The sequence below is a fragment of the Chanodichthys erythropterus genome, chromosome 4 (assembly GCF_024489055.1).
Source record: "Chanodichthys erythropterus isolate Z2021 chromosome 4, ASM2448905v1, whole genome shotgun sequence".
In the NCBI taxonomy this organism is placed as follows: domain Eukaryota; kingdom Metazoa; phylum Chordata; class Actinopteri; order Cypriniformes; family Xenocyprididae; genus Chanodichthys; species Chanodichthys erythropterus.
In genome coordinates, this window is record NC_090224.1 from 14,995,001 (window position 1) to 15,016,298 (window position 21,298).

Genomic DNA, 21,298 nt, shown 5'->3' on the forward strand with positions numbered 1-21,298 from the left:
CAGCAGCCCGAGCTCGGCTAAAACATACCTGTTCATTAACAGTGACAGGATGGTTGTGGGATGTCTGGTGGCTGAGAATATTAGACAGGTGAGACTTTGTCTACCTAAAGATTTTAGCTCAGAATGGCAGTGATGAACTAAAGTAAAACCAATCTTACTGAATCTTGATCATGTTTTTTAGGCCTTTCGGGTCCTGGAGCAGCCAGAGAAACCCAAAGACATTAACAAGGAGGATTTCATGGAGCGCCACAGAGCCTGGTGCTGCTCCACAGTGCCCGAAAAAGCCATCTGTGGCGTCAGTCGCATCTGGGTCTTCAGTCTGATGAGGAGGAAGAGCATCGCCACTCGCCTTCTGGACACTGTCAGGTACCAAACATTTTCAGTGCATTAATAAGATTTAAGATTACACAGTTGGAGTATGCATAAATTGCTTTGTGTGTATAAAATATTGTTTCTTACTGATTCAGGAATACTTTCATGTACGGGAGCCATCTGACCAAAGAAGAAATCGCCTTTTCTGACCCTACACCAGAAGGGAAGCTGTTTGCTACAAAATACTGCGAGACACCAACATTTCTGGTGTACAACTTCATCAGTTAAAGAAAAACATCTATACTAGGTTTTAGTTTGACTGCATTTGTTAATGCTTTTGTTTTGTTTTTTTCTTCAAAGTTTAATAGATAAAAAAAAATTGTTAGATGTTCAAATGAAGTTGTCTAATATGATAAACATCTAATTTTACTTTGATATAGAGACTGATATTTGGTCTTTAATGCTGAGTTCATTCTTTAAGGCAGTTTACTTCAAATACTGGCTGTTTATTGTAAGCTAGCAGGTCCTAAAGCTTCTTGTTTGGAAAATTAGGCTTTGTCATAATTACTTAAAGTTGTTTGTAAAATGAAAAACTTCCAGTTGAACTGCTCCTTGCTTTTGCTTTGTACATATTTTTAAATAAATGGTCTTGTTCATATATTTTGTATTCGTATGAATCAGTTATGCAGACTGATCACTATAAATTTTCAGTTTGCCTTCACTAGTTAAAGGTGCTAAAGAGGATGTTTTGTTTTATACATTTTTGCAATATTACTTTAAACTGTCTTTACTAACTGATAAAATAGGGCCTTAAAAACATCAGCTAATTGTTTACGTGATCATCGCATAAATGATTGGCCCTCTGTCTTGTCAATCACTGCCATGACGTTCCTTGTGAGAGACGAACGCGGCTCCGCGCTCCAATAACTTTCCACACTCCAATAACTTTCCACACTCCACAGGCGCTGCATTCAATGTTTTTGTCAGGAGACAAGAGTAACAACTGCAGATTATGAGTTACCTGCGGTGAGTCCGACATAACGAATCCACTAACACGACACAGTGAATGCTGGTGGTAAACACTTGTGTTCCGATACTCGTGCAAGCGTTTTGGGAGGCGTTCCCTTGAAATGAGCTGTTAAGGAGGGGGGTTGTTCTTACGCATGCGCTCATTTCAAAAACTCACTAACAGTCTTTGGTTTCTCAGTCGATGAAAAGATCCTCTTTAGCACCTTTATTTCACATAGTTTTGTGGTGCGATGCCATTTTAAAAGTACAAATATTACTAATAGTTTGTCTTCCCATAAAAAGTTGCATTCAATCATTCTAAAAGAATTAGCAAAATGCTTTATAAGTTTTAGAGGAGAGGTTACAAACTCAGAAATATGGAAAAATTTAACATTTACTCAAGACTGGTCAAAAGTCAAGCTTATTTCATTCTGTTGACAGCTGTTTTTCTACCTGTTAATACAATAATATGTGGTCAACAGAAAGAAAGTAAATAGGAATTGTTTTTTCCTAAATATTCACAGTACAAATAGGCTTATATGTATAGACCCATAAAAAACTTTGAGAACTTGTAGTTTGTCACACAGCAGGACATGAAAACTTCACAAAATAATTTCATGTTAGCTACCCATTTCAGGGTTCCTATAGTCACTGAAAACGGAGCTGTCAGGGAATTTTATAACTGGGAAAAGAGTCAGGAAAATTAATATGTAAAACACTTTACAATAAAGATACATTTGTTAACATTAGTTAAATACAAGTTAACATGAACAATGGAAAATACATTGACATTATTAAAATTAAAAGTTGCAACTGATATTTAATGGACCTGAGCTAATATGAGCAAACAATGAACAGTTGTATTTTATTAGCAGTAAAAATTAAACACTATCAAATTAATCAATTTCTCATTGTTAGTTGAGTTAATGCTATAACTAATGTGACCTTATTGTAAAGTGTTGAAAATCTTAAATCACGGACATTTTAGTAGCACAATCCTGTTATGCACATACATACTATGTACTTATACTATATAAATATTATACTAACCATGAACCTACCTTTAACCCATGTATTTACCTTATATTACCCAGTAATTTCTTATGTAATTACACATACTGTAAAGTGCAACTGCTATTTCTGTTGAACAAATTATTGTATTTATGGTCAGCTCTATTTTGTCAGTGAGAATTTCCCATCAAGTAATGATTGTGAAAGTCATATTCAAAAAAGTTAAAATTTCAATCAGTGATAAATTCATTTAAGTGATGAATCAAGCATGTGTGCTGATTTTATACACAAAGACCAGTTCAAATAGACACTTTAATTCAAATTGCACCGTAACAACTACAGTATCCTGAACATGTCTGAAAGTCAATGGAGTACATAAGAACATATGTTACAAATATTTACAATGTGACGAAACAGCTCACAAAGTAAAATTATAGACAGAAAAGCAGAACAGAAACGAGACCCAACCTGTAAACATGCCAATATATTTTACACTGATGGGAAGAGAATAGTGAATTTAATCAATTAGAATGACCTCACTGTTTTTGTCACAAAGCTGGTTGTTGGATTCCAGCACCTGAACAATGTGAGCTGCAGAGGGTCTTTTTTGAGGGTCTTCATCTGTACAGAGACAGAAGAGCTCCACCATCCTCTGGTAAGACCCTCCAAGAGTGGCTGCGTCCAAAGGTGGTCGAGTTCCCAGCCTCTCATAATATGCATCTTCATCAAAATCATCCTCATCGAAGGAGTCATCTAAGAAAAAGAGAATAGATAAGAGGGACTTTGAAAATCTATTCGCTATTGGATATTACAAATAGCAGATGGATTTGATTACAGTAACTTTACCATCATCATTATCATCATCACCCTCAGTGTCCAGCATCTCCAGGTGAGGAACAGAAAGTGTCATCATCTCCCACAGCGTGAGTCCATACGCAAATATATCAGCTTTGTCTGTGATAATCCCATCCTCCAAGGCTTCCTTGGGCTTCCACGGCTCCGTCCCAATGTAGTGGGCCTTTGGATCGCTCACTGAGGAAAGAGATTTGAAATAATACTTGAATAGTGTGGATCTCAAAAAAAGAAGGTAAAAGAAAAGATAAATATGTTTTTAATGAAGAAAGGAAGGAAAAAATTAGAATGCTGAAATGTTAAATCGTTTCATACCCTGCATGTTTTCATCCAGTGGCAGTGACACACCAACATCACAGATTTTGATGCTATCAAAGTCACCATTGATGACAACATTGCATGATTTCATGTCTCCATGCAAAAGCTTTTTCTCATTATGCAGGTACTGAAGAAAAACAACAATAAAACATTGTAGTAGGAGCTTGAAATTACATAATAATCACATTTAAATATGGAAAAAGCAGTAAAGGCCTGTTCACATTTCACACCAAGGACAATAAATGTTAGCCTGGTAATACCAGACTCTGCTACTTCACTTTGCTTCGTAGACAGAAAACACTTCTCTATTATGCCATTCCAGACTCTCTCTCGCTAGGGGGCGCTTGTCTGAAGTTTAAAATCATTGGTTACCCGTAAGCCAATCAGATACGTTTAGTTATGACGTATGTTATGTGCCTGTACAGCCGCATCGAAGCACAGACATCATGCATCGAACTCAAATCTATGATTGAACTTCCACTGTAAACCTGTTGTAAACACATGATAAAACAAATGTTTATCAAACACTCTTCTTGTCCTGGCTTCAGTTTGGAAAAGAGTTGAATGTTCTCCATAACAGAGCGAATTGCATCCCGTGTATCGTTTCCCATTTCCGCGGTCGTTTCGGTTTTCGATTTCTCTAACCTACAATGTAAAACTCGGCGCTTAGCATCTACGTCACGGCTCTCAGCCCGCCCTCTGTTCGTTGATTGGCCCGGCTGTTTCCAGACCGGTGGCAAACAGAAAGCTCTGACGCTGTATCAGACTGAGTACAGAAGCGAAATGAAATTGAGCGGAAGTAGGAAGTCTGACGTAGTCAGGCTAAATAAATGTAACGATATAATTATAAAAAACATTCTAAATGTAAAAGAATAGCAATCACTTTCAAAACAATCTTTTCCAGCTGACGAATCTTAAGGCCAGTTCACACCAAGAATGACAACTATAACGATAACAATATTAGCGTCCACCACACCAACGCACAATATCGTTGTGTATTAAAATGTGTGCGCTGTCTACCGCTTTAGATGCTAGAGCTCTTAAATCAGGATGGATTCTATGGAAGCTTGTTTCCACCACTGAAAAAAAAAAAAAACGACACAACTGCAAATTTAAATTTGACTTATCTCAGAATTGTGAGATAAACTCGCAATTGCAAGTTATAATGTCAGAATTGCGATCACAGTGTAAAGGCACAATTCTGAGAAATAAAGTCATAATTCTGAATAGGGCTGCACAATGATAATCGCGGTTAATCGTTTGCAAAATAATAGTCTGTGTTTGCATAATATGTTTTTGTTCTGTGTATAATAATTATGTGTATATATATATATATATATATATATATATATATATATATATATATATATATATATATATAAATACATGTATATATAAATACAGACATACATGTATATATTTAAGAAAAATGTTATATTTATATATAAATTATTTATATATAATATATACACATTATATATTATATATATACACACACATCATAATTATACACAGAGCAAACACATATTATGCACACAAAGACTTTTATTTTGCAAACGATTAATCGAGATTAACCATTGTGCAGCCCCAATTCTGAATAATGAAGTCTGAATTGCAAGATATAAACTTGCAATTCTGAGAAATAGTCTGAATTGCGAGATAAACTCAATTTTGAGAAATAAAGTCGCAATTCTGAATAATAAAGTCTGAATTATGAGATAAAAACTCAAAATTCTAACTTTTTTTCCTCACAATTGTGACCATTTTTCAGAATTACAAGTTTATATCTCAAAATTATGAGAAAATTCAGAATTGCAATATGTAAATTTGCAATTGTAAGAAAAAAAAAAAAAAAAGAATTGCGAGATAAAAAGTCACATTTACTTTTTTTTGTTCGTTTTTTTTTTTAACTCCATGGCAGAAACAAGCTTCCATACTCATTGGTTGGAAAAACAACGTTGTTAAAGTGGTTCCAACGATATTGTTCCTCTGTGCCATTATCGTTATAGTTGTGGTGTGGACTCTGCTATTCTTTTACATTGAAAACTATTTTTAAAACTATATCTTTATAGTCATCATCCTTGGTCGTTGGGCCTTAACAGTAAATTTACAAATGACTGACTTCACAACCATACCTGTAAACCACGTGCAACGTGAAGAGCCACTTTTTCAATAGTGGCCACTGGAAATGCTTGTAGACCCTCTTCTCTCCTTTTCTCAATGAGGTCATTCAGAGATTGCTCTCCACCGTACTCCATCGCTAAACACTTAGAGCCGTCCTTTGCTGTGGTAAAAGCTCTGAAGCCTTAAAAAACACAGGGGGAAAATTCATAAACATTTGGCTTATAATTTTCATATTTACCTTTACATTATACTGTAATATTAAAAAAAAAAAATACTTGCCAACAATATTAGGGTGGTGCAGGTCTTTCAAGATCTTTGCCTCCTCAGACAGACGCTTCTGATAAACAGTCATTTGACTTTTTGCACACTTGCTGTTGATCTTCTTAATGGCCCATGGTGAATGAGTCTGCTTGCCCATCCTGATGTTAGTAGGGCAAAGATGTTTAAAGTTGTCTCTTACACTAACATGGTGTAGGTAGTAAAATATTATGTATGTACCTGTTCATGAGATAGACATTGACTCCAGTCCCACAGCCGAGCTTCTTCATGAAGGGAGAGGCAGGAATGGTGACTGGGGTTCCACATGCACTGACTAACAAACAATACATTTAAAGACATTATTAACTACTTTAACCAACGACTACATTTGGATCAAGATGGGATGTAAAACCATCTTGATGATGAGAAAGCTAATAACGAGTAACTACATTTAGTGTAATTATAAATCAGACAGTTTAAAATCACTCTACCTGGACTTTTCACTTTTGCAGGCTTGCAAGGCGTCTTAAAGGCACTAGGTGATTCTTTGTTGGCCTCCATTTGTCTAAAATTTATAAAATATCATCAAATGTTTGTTTACATTAGCACAATGCGAACGCCAAACGTTACACAAGTTTAATTACGCCATACACAACCAATTAAACAAAAACAACAATTCAAACCACAAATCGCAAAGCATAATATGATACATATAAATAATAAAAACAATGAAAACAACAACAAATTACATTAGATATAAACTTCAGAGATGCTGAAAAACGCGCCCGTATTTCAAATTCACTGGTTTGGTTGACGTCAAACGTACGTCGAGCTACAGTGTCCGTAGAGGGACAAAACTGATTGCGTGCGCGTTTTCGTTTATTTCTACCGTTCATTTTCCTTTTGTTGTTCTCCAGCGACATTGTTATAAAATTATTTAATACTAAATAGATTTAATAGAGATATAATGTAACATTAGAAGTACATTATTAAAAAACCTGCCACACCAGTATTACGTAAACAAATGCAATAGACTCACCTTTGTCCACTAGATGGCATCATTTACGCATGGGAATTGCTTTAGGAGCCAGTTGCACTTTTGCAAGCGATATGTTCTACAAATGCCAAAGCCAACTCAAGATAACCAAGTGGCACATTGGACAAACATGCTTTTATTTTCTTTTGTTTTTCACTGCAGAATTCCATTTTCAATTGCTTTTGTATTCAGTCAAAACCTACTCGAAGGCAAAGAAATGAACTCCAGTCTCATTAGGTAAAGATATGCAAATCACTTACATCCAAGAATAGAATGCGCTAATTAAAGAAAAAAAGATCAGAGGAGAAGCATGCTCCAAAAAACAGTAATAACCCAAATTCATGTTCAAAACAAAATATAAAAAATACAGATATCATGCACTTTGTTGCTGTTATATGTTTGAGGAGAAAATCAGCTGTTGCCATCAATCCGGAGAACAATCTGTCCTGAATATCTATTTGACCATTGAATTTTAAATTAAACTTCCACTGGCCATAAATCATATTAAGAATGGGAACATAAAACCAGATAAATGCTTCATGAAAAGCCGTGTGATCAGTACATGACAAAGCACAACAACCGCACATGGCTTCAAGCATGACATTAACTTTTTATATGTTTGGCTCTGAGGGCTTGTGCTATATTGTCTGGAAAATTGTCTTTTCGTACAATGCCTTGAGCAAAATGAAGATAATACTCCATGCTGTGCTATCTATTATAACTGAGAAAATGATAACAAAAGCACCTGGTATACTCATGAGAAGTTTATTTGCTTTTACTTGTTCATTTTCAGGCATGATTTTAAATGGAAGAAAGCCATGGAGAGTTTAGCATGAATGAACTCTATAGGCTACACTCTCATGTTGCTCTGTGGTTTAGTCTGTCTAACAGCAGATAATACTGTTCTGAGAGGCCTGAAGTTTAGTTCATTCAAGTAGTTACATGTATTCGTTAACCCAGCTAAATACGTTTTAAGAACATTTTGCGAACGTTCACATTGAGTTATGAAAACGTTCTGAATGCTCTCTGAACGTTCCAAACAGGCAGTTTATAAGCGTTTTTTGTTTTTTAAATTCTTGTATATGCGAACATTAAGGCAACATTCCATTTTATTATTTCGCAAACATGTTATTTTTGAATGTTCTCTGAACATTCTGAAACAAACATTTATAAAACATTAGATGAATGTACAACTAAAATGTTTCATGAAAAACGTATAATGTTTTTGTGCTAACGTTTTGAGAACATTTTTAAAGACCAGATAAGTTTGAATGAACTTGTATAATGTTTGTTCATAACTTTAAGATAACCTTGCCGTAACATTAGCCAAAGTGCTGAAAATGTTCCCTGTTAGCTTTGGAAGTACATGCTTTTCTGACTGAAAATAAAAAGTTTTCAAAAAGGCTCCTTATGTATTATAATCCCTCTGTAAAGTGCTGAGTGTGAAAGCAACTGATGTACTCTCATTTTAGCAAGTACACTAAAGAGGCATGTTCACTGTCTGTGTTACAAAAGAAATGCTGTAGGACTTTTATATTTAGAAATAGAAACTATATTTTGATTATTTGTTCTGATGTGATCAGACTTTTGTCTCTTGATTTCATATTCTTGACAGACAGTAACCCACAGCACACAAAATACATTATGGATGGCTCAAACCATATTTATCCTTGATGCAAGAGAATCTGTATTTAAGGTCATATTTTCTTTTCCCTTAATTGCTTTAATGCTTATTGAGACATTGAAGGCACGGCACACAACCCTACTTAATTTTTGGCAAAACACAACAAAAGATTTCCCCCTCCATATTAAAAATACATACATTTTGCTTTCATTATTTTGCTGTCTTAACTGTACATTATTAGTTGAATTTTAATATTGGATTTTTTATTTTTTTTTGTCCCAGTTGACAGAATTCCTATTTCTGGATTGTAAACCATTGTTATAAAGTGTCTCCAACTCTATATTGTTTTGCTAAGATGGTTGGTATCCCAGATGGTTGGAAGGGTCATTTTCAATGATTGAACAGTTTCATCAAAGTTGGTGGGTGCATGTTTTTAAAGATGATACACGAAGATCATAATTTTGATATAAAATCAGTTTAAATTAATTTCGCATACTACATGCAAATGGGAAAATTCAATGCGTCCTATTGAAGAATTGCATTCGTAGACAAAACACAGTATACAGGCACAGACACTGCGTGCATAGAAACATATATAATCATTCAAAATAAAATAAATCCAATTAAATTAAAGGGATGGATACTCCACCCAAAAAATGAAAATTCTGTATTTAATTCATGTGATTCCAAACCTGTATGCATTTCTTTCTTCTGTGTAACAGAAAAAAATATATTTTGAAGAATGTTTGTAACCAAACAGCTTTGGTTCCCATTGACTTCCATTGTATTTTTTGTCCATATAATGGAAGTCAATGGGAATGGAAACTGTTTGGTTACCAACATTCTTCAAAATATCTTTATGCTCAGCAGAACAAAAAAAAAGTCACACGTTTGGAACGATAATAAGGGTGAGTAAATGATGACAGAACCTTCAATTTTGGGTGGATTATCCCTATTAAGATTTTTTATTTTTTTCCCCCCAAAAGTTATTTCAAACTGATCCTAAAATAAGGATCTTTTATTTTAAGTCAATAAATTGGCACATCAGTTTGCGGGGATTCCTCAATGTCATGTGATTATACTCCCTCTAATGTACAAATAGACTATACCTTTTTTATTTTATAAAAAAATACATGTTTTTCCATAAAATCATGTTCTGGAGAGAAAAAGGCAGACATTGTTCACACCATCAGTTTTCAACAATACTTCAACAATTATCATGCACTTCTGTCAAGCGGAAAAACAATCATCAAGGACTTTGGACCTCCATATTATCAAGTAAAGGGTCTTTCTTAAGGAACTTTAGGGTACGAATGGATCTCCAGACCCCTACATAACTGTCGCTCAGAGATTGTCTCGTAGGATCCTCAGATGGGATCCCTGGTCTTTCTAATTCTATGGACTCTGCCACTTTATTCTCACGAATGGGACCCTGCTCATAGCCATCAGCTGATGCCATCAGGCTGCCATTGGGAACGTTCTCCAGATCATTTGGAACAGTTTCCGTATCTCCATCAGGCTTGGCTGGTTCCACATAAGGTTCTCCTGGAAGTTCTTCATTTTTAGTGGACTCATCCATATCCTGGTAGGTCAGCTTCTTTTTGGCTTCGTGATACTTCACCGCACAGTAGGTGACGGAGCCGACAGTGTTAACTACCACGCCTGCCACGAACAGTCTGGTTGGCATCACGTCACTGAATGCCAGCATGCCCACAGTGATAGTAGCTATACTCTTGACCACCCCCACAAAACTGGTGGTGACGGCCGAGTTGATATAGGTGCAGTGCAGTGTGGTAAAGTTCATCGCACAGCCAATGAGGATGCAGATACAGAAGATTCCTGTGATATACGGGTTCTTCCAACCTTCATATGTCCACATCTCAATGGCATCCATGCTTACAATGGAGCAGATGAAGAGAACAGGAGAAGCCACCACTGCAATGGTGTACTGGGCTGTGAGTGGCCCATAATCACTGTCTGCACTCACTTTTTGGATGAGTACCAAATAGGAGGCGTGGACAATCACAGCTAAAATGCCAGTCACGTAGCCAAAAGGGTCACCTGTTAGATCTCCAGCACCTGCACAAGAACAGAGCGACACGGTGCAAAGTTAAAGAGACTGCGCCATACATGATTTATGGTCATTAAAATGAAATCTCTATGTATGAGAGATATATTTCATGCAGACATCACATTCAAAGCCCGGAATCTCATATTCTTGCAATTAGGCAAGATTAGAGGAGCTATTTTGAATTCAAATTCAAATTCTATACTGGATTCTATATCTCGAGAATTTATGGAGCGCTATTTATCACACAGGGCAAGTTGACACTGACTGTATAGGTTTTGATTCAAATAACAAGTTACACAAATGTATGTAAATCCAGATCAAAACATTCTTAAATTAGAATAGTCTTTAAACCTGAAAATAAAAACTAAATAAATAAATAATCATATAATATTCTTGTAACTGTCAGTTAACAAGTGAAAATATTAGGAGTTAACTAATGTAGTTTTAACTGTTTGCAAGACTAGGGATTTTAGGGATACAAATATATACACTATGTATGATTTATTTTCAACATGTTTGCTGTTTCATGAGTTGTCTCAATTGTTTTACTGTTCAAATTTAGCTGAAAACCTAATATGCTGTTTAGTGACAGATTCCATATGAAAACACTCCCATATATTGTGACAACATGCCCCACTACTGGTAAATTATCTCTCATGGCAATAAGGGTGATGTTTAAAGGCTTTTATTGTACCCAAGATTTTAAGGTGGTATATTTTAAACAAAAATGTGGAATAAAAAGTGTGATTACTAGCTCAATATATCTATCATCTATAAATATCCAAAAATATTCCTACCAGCCAGTGCTGCTCCTCCAGTGGTGATGAGAACTGCTGTTATCACCCCAGGTGATGGCATCCCATTCTTCAGCACACACACCCCAATCCCTAACGTTACCAAAGGCAAGCATCGCTTAAACACAACATACATGGGTAAACTCAGTCCCCTGAGAGACCAGAGGGTTAACGTGGACTGTAAAGTTGACAAAATACAGACACTCGCAAAAACTTTCACTAACTGGAGGCTGAAGGGTGGTATATCTATTTTGCCCAGTCTCCTCAGCACCTCTAATGTGAGAGCCGCAGTGCTGCTGGTCAGAAACTGAATTAAAGTCAGATACGTGAAGCTGTAGGTCGTAATGAGGATTTTTAACAAAATATTTAGCGACCCCGAAAAGAATCCATGAGCAACGGCCACCGAAATGCCCAGCAAACGTCCTTTGCAAACTTCCATGTCTTCCTTCGTAGACTGGGGGTTCCCGGCGTCTCCGTATTACGCACTGAGCTCCGAGTTCACTGCTGAATATTCACGTCCACTCTCCTCTCGCGCGTAATTCACACAACACACGAGCTCGCGCTGAGCGCTGCTGAATTAATGCGACACGCGCTGCAGTTCCGACGGTCTCCTTCTCTGTACAGTGATTGAATTGGAGTCAACTGCAGCCAATCCATTCACTTTGATGTACTTTTATTTTTTATACTTTTATTTCTCCTTCGAGGCAGGGGCGGATCTAACGGGGTGGCAACTGCCACCCTAAGAAAAAGCTTTGCCACCCCATCTGCCACCCCAAAATGATCACAGAAAAAAATATAAATGTAAGCATTGTTTCAAGTACTGCTTTTCAGCAGCGGCGCTTCAATGTGATGAGCTAAAAAAGTCAGTGTAACGCAAAATAATGGCAAGAAAACACGTCTTTCAATAAGCTGTGCATGATGGTTGCACGCGCACGCAGCGCGCCCGGTGTACTCAGCTTCATTAACAAATGACTCTTATGAACCGGTTCTTTGTGAGTCAAAAACACACAGCGCAGCCAAGTTCACTTATGATTTTCCCCTATTTGTTTGTGAATCGGAAAATTACTGCTTCCCGGCTAACTCAAAAGTCCTGTGAGAAATGTAATCCCATCCGAATCTGAGATTCATTTTCGTAATTGTTCCACCGACGATCATGAATCATGAATAAAGGTCTTTTTGCCATCCGACGAAATATTAACATGAAATCAATGAGGAGATCCCGATCACAAAAAATAATAGCGGAGCTAGGTAAGAATCTAAACGTATTTTAGCTTTTCTCGATTGCTAACACATTATAAGTGATTCAAGACCAATACACTGCTATGGTAGGCTACTGTATACTGTAATGAAATTTAGTCAAATGTGCAGAGGATGCTGAATTTACTTTTACTGCAATTGACAGTATACTGTATTGTGTGGGGCGTACCAAGTTCATTCTTATTTTTCTCCTGCTTTTCATCTGCAAGATCCATTTATAATAGATGAAAAAAAAAAAAAAAACTCCAAAACTTCATTGCTGTATTATACTGCATCTGCATCTGTACATTTATTTTTGTATAGTGTAGTAGACATTGAGCTGCAAAATAATTCCTGAATCCCAGTAAAAGGGTATTTATATGATCTCACTAGTGTTCACTGGGCAGTGCATGGTCTGTGTATTTGTGTGTCATCTGATGCCAAAGTTTGATTTTGTCAGACAAGAATAAGTTTTTGACCAGAACATTTTATTTTGACCTGGAAGTTTGAGGTTTGTACAAGTATAGTTTTGAGATTGTGTTTATAGTTGAATTGTTTCATGAATTGTGCGTTAGCAATCAAGAAAAACAATAAGACTGAAAAGTTTGACAGCCTTGTCATAAAGCCAACTTAAAGTCTTGTTTAAAAAACTTAAAACTGGTCGGTTGGGCCAGAATATAGTTGTTCTGGGTGATTGCTAAAGTGTTGCTAGGAGGTTGCTAGGTTCTTGCTATGCAGTTGCTGGGGTGTTGCTAGAGTATGTAGTTGATAGGGTGTTCTGGGTGAAAACACACAGACATTCTCAACTCTGTTAATAACAGAAACTCAAAAATTGTTTTGTTGCACTAAAACATGTGATTTATACCATCGAAGTAGCCTGTGTAATATTAATAAAACTGCTCATCTCCTTTATTGATACAAGCTCAGACTCATTTAGAATCTGTTGATGTTTTGTCATGTAGCCTAGTGTCTTTACTTGGTGCCATGATGGATATTGAAATCTTGTTATTTAGTTATTTTTTTAATTTTAAACAGTATATAGATGGCTACTTTGTGATGATGCAATGTTTGTGAACAATTGTGTATGTTAGGCCAGAAATCTCCAAAAATTATGCATGGGCACTTGCTTAGGTGTTGCCACCCCTTTGCCACCCTATAAATAATGTAGATCCGCCCCTGCTTCGAGGTAGTTCATAGTTGTAAACAACAATACAATCTGTAGCCTAAACCAATGCATGAACTGCTAAGTATTAAGGTATTCATTTTCACCTTACTAAAGCGTTTCACCTGGGTTTTTCCAAACATTTCAGTCACTGTAAAAGATTACAGGGACTCTAAAATAGACGCTCGTACACAGATATCACGTTAGCCCGAGGGAATAACCACAGCAACAGTACACTGCTCGAACATTTTTTGTTAGGACAGGGAACCGTTCCTGAGAGTGTATTACAGAATCTTCCTATTACTATACCTGTTACTAAACAGATGCAAGGCATAGGATTCTAAACTAGGATGTTTCTGTAATACAGACCCTGACTGGAGCTTTCAATATTTCAGATGTCTCTCTTATTTAACCCAGCTTTATTAAGTGGGTTAACTAGTTTTCTTATTTGTGTGTGTGTGTGTGTGTGTAATTTGCACACCAGCTTAAGCTCTATGGAACATGGAAACATTATCTGAAGAGACAGTTTGAGCTTCAAAACTTTCTGTTCACAATTTCAAAGGCTTAATATCAGTTCTGGCGATTCAAGGTCATTTGGATAACAACAAGCCACTGGAAAATCCTTGACAGCCACTATACTGCTGCTACCAAGCAAACACATAACGTTCTCCTAACATTAGTTTTTGGTTCCCGTTCTTTTTTTTTTTTTTTTTTTGAGAACCAAAAATTAATGTTCTAGGAACTTTCTTTTAAGGTTTTATTTTTCTCAACCATAAAATAACTTTCCCAGAACTTTGCAGGATGGTTTTTTTTTAAATAACCTTAAAATAACTTATACACATTGTTCCCTAATGGATATTTTTAGATTATTATTTTGCAACCAGAAAATAATGTTCCCAGAACGTTGCAAGATGGATATTTTTAACATTATAAGAACGTTAGAATAACATTTTACAAACCAAAAACTAACATTTTGGGAATGTTAGATTAACGTTAGAATAACGTTCTGGAAACCAAAAACTAACGTTGCCTGAACGATAGATTAATGTAAAAATAACTTTCTGGGAATCAAAAAAATAACTTGCTGGAGACCAAAAACTAACATTCCCAGAATGTTAGATTAATGTTAGAATAACGTTCTGGGAACCAAAAACGAACGTTCTGTAAACGTTATAATAACGTTATGAGAATGTTAGAATAACAAAATGACAAGCCAGAGGGCCAATCCGCGCACATCTCTCACAAAGAATGTCACGGCAGTGATTGACAAGCCAGAAGGACAATCGTTTATGCGAAGATTGTGTAAACGATTGGCTGATGTTTTTATGGCACTACCTCGTGCACAGATGATGTATATTAATATTATTCCTTTCAGTGCACCTAATAAATAGTCTTTTATCATTTAGGAAAGACAGTTTCAAGTAATATTGCAAAAATGTATAAAACAAAACATCCTATTTAGCACCTTTATAAATAAAGGGGAATAAAGGGGATTGGGCTTTTTTTGTTGTCGGCCCGAGGTTGTGGAATGTCGTTACATCTGACATCAGATGCATTTCCTTCATTGAATTATTTAAATCTCAAATGAAAACTTATTTTCTATGGCTTTTAACTGTTGATATTTTGAGCTTTTATTTAATTGTTATGTTTGATATTTTATGTTTTTTGGTCTGTAGTTGTAAAGGGCTTTATAAACAACTAGACTTGATAAAATGCTACAAAAATCCTACATAAATATGATACTCGCTCAATTCTACGGTATATACCAAAGAACCATATTACTTGATAACATCGCTGTACCATGTTACCACTACACGGACTACAGTATTTTTTTCTTAACACTATATTACTGTTATACACCTCTAAATGTTTGTATACTTGGAATTTTTATTCCTATATTTTGCCCCAAGTGAAATAAAACACACAATATTCACTAGGTCTCAAAATTTGATATAATACTCACCAATTTGTCTGCTACAATTTAAAAAACACTGAACACAGTGTTGGAGGCAATATTAAAAATATTAATTTGATTTAAATGAACCAGGCTCGTCGTCTGACTCAATTGATAATGAAATATTGCATTGATTTATTCATATCAGTTGAACAAACTGGAAACAATCCAGTAGCGGTACAACAATAATTACTACATAATTTACCAATGAGCTTTAGACAACAATAAGGCACTCACTGTTTAAGGTAAACTCACTTAGTTTGATTTTACACTTATTATAAACACTATAATAACATCACACTCCCGAAAGCAGGCAGTTTTTACACTCAGTGACAGCGTGAGATTCCCCGTCCTCTGTACCGTGCTCCCGATGCAATACTCCTGATGCGTCCCAAGGGTTCTCCTTTAATAGCGTCATTAGGAAAACCGCAGTGAAATCTTGGCAAACTCTGCACCTGTGATTGAAACAGAGCCGTGACTCCCTCGTGCATTGCGGCCTCATCTTTCTCTGGTGCATCATCTCCTATTGGGCGGCCAGGCATGAAGGGGTAAAGACTTTTACAGTCTCATCCCAAGAGCAGTCCACAACCTGTAAAAAAAGCCACAGTCACACAATTAAAATGGCATCCATGTAATGTAAAATAAATGTGTTAACATTAAAAAAATTGTTTCAGGCAATCTTAAAATGGTGGGTCAAGGGTCAAGTCACAGAGAGAGAGAGAGAGAAGAAATCCCTCTAGCAGTGCTGAGAAAGTACCCTTGATATTGGAAAACAAAGAGATTTCTATGCATATGCTACTTTCCTGAAATGCACAATAATGACATTCAGAATTGCTTGGAATGATATAAAGAATTGCTTGGAATTGTTTTTTTCTTTTGATGCTGCTTCAAAGACCTTTTAAAGCCTCTCCTTTTGCCCATGTAAGGAATAAGTGCACAATAAATTGCTACTGTACCATGTACAACTCAACAAAGAACCTCTGTTATGTTTTCCTCATTAAGAACTATAATAGAAATATCAATACAAACTGAATAAGAGCATCTGACATTGACACCCGCCAAATGCGAATGGTTTTCAGCCGTGGCGTGTAACGCAAGTTAGCTACTCCTACTAGCCACTTTCATAGGTTGAATTTTATATATAATATATACATTTAGTCTTTTAAAAAGGCATGTGAAATAATAAACTAAGCGCAACTTAGTGCTGTAAAAAAATTTTTTTTATACATATCAATACTGAAATTTCTGATACACTTCCAATACTCATTTTCCACAGAATAGATTCACAATACCAGCTAAACGTTCTCACTCTCTCATCTCTCCGACAGCAAGTTGATACACAAACCCGCCTCCCCTCACTCACTCGTTTCATTTGCTCTGGATGAATATTGTTGTTACAGGGCTTGAATTTTGACGTGGAATTGCACATATTGTGCACAATTTTACTCATTCTCGCATATTTTGTGCCCACAGTGCTCGCACATAAAGTCGCTTTAGTACTAAATTGAGTCATTTTTCACTGCTTATTTCACTTAAACAGTCAAATACACAAAATATTGTCAAAATGCTGGTGTTTGTGAGTATTGAGGTAAACACAGTCAGTTATGTTTTAAACATTTGAGAAAGAAAACGCATTTGTAACAGTATAATGGATCTGTGTGTCAGATGTTAAAGTGGCAGCAGGTATTATGAGATAATGTTAAAAATACCTATATATGGCAGTTTTATATATATATATGAAAGACAATATGAAAAGACAATATGAAAGTGATATAGGGTGGGCAAAGCAAATCTCCCTATATTGCAGTCCTTTTCTCCATATCTCATTTCTCCTGAGCGCTCCAGCAGAAAGCCTGTGACTCACCCATTGAGGGAGAAAAGTCCTTCATTAATTACTTGACTGCAAAATGCACAACAGAGACTGAGTGCCAGACAGAGCGGGCAACAGTGCAGAAAAAACAGATGCAGAGAGTGAGGCGAAGCAGGCGCGAGGAGTGAACGGGTGGTCAGCTGATAACACAACGTTCAATATAACTGGAGGCAAGAGAGCAAGAATGTGATCCGGAGCTCCGCTTTTCTCATCTGAAGAACAATATCTGAGCACAAAATACATGTCCTCTTTGACAGAAACATTCTAGCTCCTTGTCAAATGGAGAAAAGGTATGATGTATCACCTGCTGTGGGTGTAGATGAAGGTGGAGCTGGGCTTTTTCTCAAGAACCGGTTACAGTATAATTATTGCATTTGAAGGCTTAAATTGGTTCAAAGGCATGATAACTGTACAGATGTTCAGTGCGGAGAGCAAATCTGAGCGGAGGTGATCGATCAAACTGATATGAATAAAGTAAGGTTTAAAGAAAGCGAATTTCCATTAGGAATGTGTGTTTTTAAGTCCAACTATGTGCATAATTACTGATAGGCTAATATATAACTTAGCCAGTAAATGACACTGGTCGTGTTAAAAATGTGTATGCGTGAGTATTTAACAATGGCTCAAGGCGAGTGGTGGGTTTAAATATTGGCCTTGACAGCGAGTACACGCAGCACAAGGTGTGTATGTGTGTACGGTTGGCAGAGAACAGGGAGACTGCGGTAAAAAAAGCACTTCACAGTTCTTGCCCTCGCTTTGCAGGAACAACCCACACCACCTGCAGCCTGCCAACAGCTGCACTTACGCCCCATGCGGAACTAACAATAAGAGAGAATCCATACATACATAATTTTCCAATCCTGCATTTTGGCTCTGATACACTGCAGTCCATTTTTTATGATTTTTCTGGTTGCGCACTTTTACTATACGAGACACATCATGTCTTGTAAGAGACTCACAAAATACTTGGAAATGGTCAAGACATCTAAGTGAGCTTAAAAGCTTCCCAAATTTGAATTCTGATTGACAGAAAACTCTACATTACCAAAATGAGATGTGAAGGTAATGGTAAAGACTTAAAAAAGTTGAATGGATCCATTAAACCCTGAAAACAATGTAAATAACTTCATTTTCTTTAGGGTTCAGGTCAGGGGACTGGGACGGCCATGGCAGAAACTTCATTTTGTGCTTCATTTTGACACATTTTTGTGTTGGTTTTGATGTTTGTTTTGAATCATTGTCCTGATGGAAGATCCAACCATGGCCCATTATTGGATTTCTAGCAGAAGTGGTTAGGTTTTGATTTTTTTATCTGTTGATATTTGATAGAATCCATGATACCATGTATCTGAACAAGATGTCCAGGACCTCCAGCAGAAAAATAGGCCCACAACATTAAAGATCCAGCAGTATATTTAACCGTGGGTATGGGGTAATTTTTATCCATGTGTGCACCAAACCCATCTGGTGGGTTTGCTGCTAAAAAGCTCTTTTTTTAGTTTCATCTTACCACAGAAGCCGGTCCCTTTTGAAGTTCCAGTCGTGTCTGACAACTGAATATGCTGGAGATTGTTTCTGGATGAAAGCAGAGGATTTTTCTTGAAAACCTCTCAAACAACTTGTGGAGATGTAGGTGCTGTTTGATAATTTTATTTTTTTTTAAGTTTTCTGAGACTCGAGACTCAGCTAATCGCTGCAATTCTCCAGCTGTGATCTTTGTAGAGTCTTTGTCCACTCAAACTTTCCTCTTCACCGTGCATTAGGACAATTTAGACACACGTCCTTTTCCAGGCAGATTTGTAACATTTTTAGTTGATTGGAACTTCTCAATTATTGTCCTGATGGTGGAAATGGGGATTTTCAATGCTTTAGCTATTTTCTTACAGCCACTTTCTATTTTGTGTAGCTCAAAAATCTTTTGCTGCACATCAGAACTATATTCTTTGGTTTTCCTCATTATGTTGAATGATTACAGGAATTTGGCCTGTGGTTGTGTTTCCTCATGTTTATACTCCTGTGGAACAGGAAGTCATGGTCATGATCACCCTTGGTGTGCTAAAAAATGTAAATATGAATGGGATTATACTTCAGAGATATTTTACTCATAAAAAAATCTAGGGGTGCCAATAATTGTGGCCAACGTGTTTTGGAGAAAACATTTCATAATGTGACACCCCCCCCATTTCCTCCCATTCTTTTCCTTCAAAAAAAGGTTAGATTTTTGCTAATTTTATGAATTAAAGATCAAAAGGATAAACATTGCAGATTTATTTTTACAGTCATCTTTGATCATATTCATCAAGGGTGCCAATAATTATGACCACAACATGGTCGTGGCACAGTGGAGCTGAGGAGGGGTTTGCTGCAGATGTCTCGTGTCAGCTCAGCGAAGGCTCATTGACTGCTCTGACTTTTATTCATCACTGTGAGTGCTGGCGTCAGACAGGACCAGCTCCCCTGAGGACTGCGGCCCACATCTCAATGAGCTGAGTGCTCTGTTACTGTACGTGACCGATTCCATGTACACGCCCTACGAACAAAGCATGCCACCTTTCCGTCGATGATTGTTTTCCACAACAGACAGGCATCTCAGGTGAAGTGAGGTTAACAGAAAAGCCCGTACAGTGAGGGTTAATAAAAAGTGATAGCTGCAGATGGAGTCATGGAAATATTGATTTAAGTTTCTCAATTACTGGTCCATCAGAACAGATGTCATTCAGTTGTAGCTTTTGCAAAAAAACAAAAAAAGAAAACAAATATCACAGAAAGTAAGACTGTATGAAATGGCCTAAAAATATCTCAATATTGTTCAGCCTTTTGGAAATATTTGTTATTTAACATATTTTTGTATTTGCTCTGAAATGGCTAAAAATGCAGAAAAAACAATAATATTGTAAAATATTATTACAATTTAAGATAACTCTTCTAATTTAATATCTTAAACATACTTTTTTTGTCACAAAAGATCACAGAAAGTAAGACTGTATGATATTGCATAAAATATCTCAATATTGTTCAGCCTTTTGGCAATATTTAATATATAAATTATATTTATGTATTTGCTCTGAAATGGCTAAAAATTATTTGATTAGAACAAACACTTACTGGAGATTCAAATAGATAAAAAAAAAAGTTTAAATAATAAAAAAAAAATGAAATAAAACATAAAATAAAATAAAAATAATTAGTCAAAACAACTAAATGAACACTAGGATAAATTATATATCACTTTCATTTATATTTACCAATATAACATAATTTGTTAATAATCAGCAATATTTACATATATTTAAAATTTTTAATAGATCATTGTAATATATGTGATGACAAACAAATTCTTTAAATCAAAGTTTTTAAATAATTTTGATCACTTAAAATGCACATGGCATTTTTTTTTTTTTTTTATATACATTTTTTAGACAATTTTTTGCTACAATTACAATGTGCCATATTTGGACTACTAAGGCTAACAGTCCAAGGTTGCTTGGAGTCTTCTTTGTCCTAATATTAATTTAATTTTTGCCACTGTAAGAAGAGAATGGGAGGATATGTCAGGATTAGGCAGAAAGGAAATGGGAGCTAAACTGGATTTGAACCCATGTTGCCTACAGTATATGAGCACTATCCAATATGCACACATGCACTAAACACTAGGCCACATTTTTAAA

At 36.1% G+C, this 21,298-nt stretch overlaps 4 protein-coding genes across 5 annotated transcripts in view; 1 reads left to right on the forward strand and 3 right to left on the reverse strand.

The window, feature by feature from the left end:
• The window catches only part of esco2 (establishment of sister chromatid cohesion N-acetyltransferase 2), a 6,058-nt gene extending 5,141 nt beyond the window's left edge, over nt 1-917 (forward strand). For both annotated transcript variants that reach the window (XM_067383169.1, XM_067383170.1), the window contains exons 9-11: nt 1-88; nt 182-366; nt 468-917. The exon at nt 1-88 is cut by the window's left edge and continues 56 nt beyond it. In XM_067383169.1, coding sequence (XP_067239270.1) covers nt 1-88; nt 182-366; nt 468-600 — 406 coding nt within the window. In that variant the 3' untranslated portion in view covers nt 601-917. The remainder of the gene's footprint in view (nt 89-181; nt 367-467) is intronic.
• A 1,704-nt stretch (nt 918-2,621) lies between these two features.
• On the reverse strand, nt 2,622-6,720 carry pbk (PDZ binding kinase). Its single transcript, XM_067383171.1, has 8 exons — nt 6,633-6,720; nt 6,375-6,448; nt 6,124-6,217; nt 5,905-6,044; nt 5,637-5,806; nt 3,499-3,628; nt 3,178-3,363; nt 2,622-3,084 (listed from the first exon to the last, which is right to left on the reverse strand). The coding sequence occupies exons 2-8, from the start codon at nt 6,442-6,444 to the stop codon at nt 2,849-2,851; spliced, it is 1,026 nt and encodes a 341-aa protein (XP_067239272.1). The 5' UTR covers nt 6,445-6,448; nt 6,633-6,720; the 3' UTR covers nt 2,622-2,848.
• Nucleotides 6,721-9,071: 2,351 nt separating this feature from the next.
• slc35d3 (solute carrier family 35 member D3) lies at nt 9,072-11,941 on the reverse strand. Its single transcript, XM_067383172.1, has 2 exons — nt 11,412-11,941; nt 9,072-10,622 (listed from the first exon to the last, which is right to left on the reverse strand). The coding sequence occupies exons 1-2, from the start codon at nt 11,845-11,847 to the stop codon at nt 9,793-9,795; spliced, it is 1,266 nt and encodes a 421-aa protein (XP_067239273.1). The 5' UTR covers nt 11,848-11,941; the 3' UTR covers nt 9,072-9,792.
• A 3,949-nt stretch (nt 11,942-15,890) lies between these two features.
• pex7 (peroxisomal biogenesis factor 7) overlaps nt 15,891-21,298 on the reverse strand; it is a 29,986-nt gene continuing 24,578 nt past the window's right edge. Inside the window, exon 10 of the mRNA XM_067383173.1 lies at nt 15,891-16,349. Within this exon, the coding sequence (XP_067239274.1) occupies nt 16,284-16,349 (66 nt within the window). The 3' untranslated portion in view covers nt 15,891-16,283. The remainder of the gene's footprint in view (nt 16,350-21,298) is intronic.

Bases quoted from the DNA above. Each gene is read 5' to 3' on its own strand.
- pbk (XM_067383171.1), bottom strand. From the start codon at position 6,444: ATGGAGGCCAACAAAGAATCACCTAGTGCCTTTAAGACGCCTTGCAAG. The intron at 6,045-6,123 runs GTACATACATAA...TACTAACATCAG, and splicing joins AATGTCTATCTCATGAACAG to GATGGGCAAGCAGACTCATT. The intron at 3,085-3,177 runs GTAAAGTTACTG...TCTTTTTCTTAG, and splicing joins TGATGATGATAATGATGATG to ATGACTCCTTCGATGAGGAT.
- slc35d3 (XM_067383172.1), bottom strand. From the start codon at position 11,847: ATGGAAGTTTGCAAAGGACGTTTGCTGGGCATTTCGGTGGCCGTTGCT. The intron at 10,623-11,411 runs GTAGGAATATTT...GTTCTTGTGCAG, and splicing joins TGGAGGAGCAGCACTGGCTG to GTGCTGGAGATCTAACAGGT.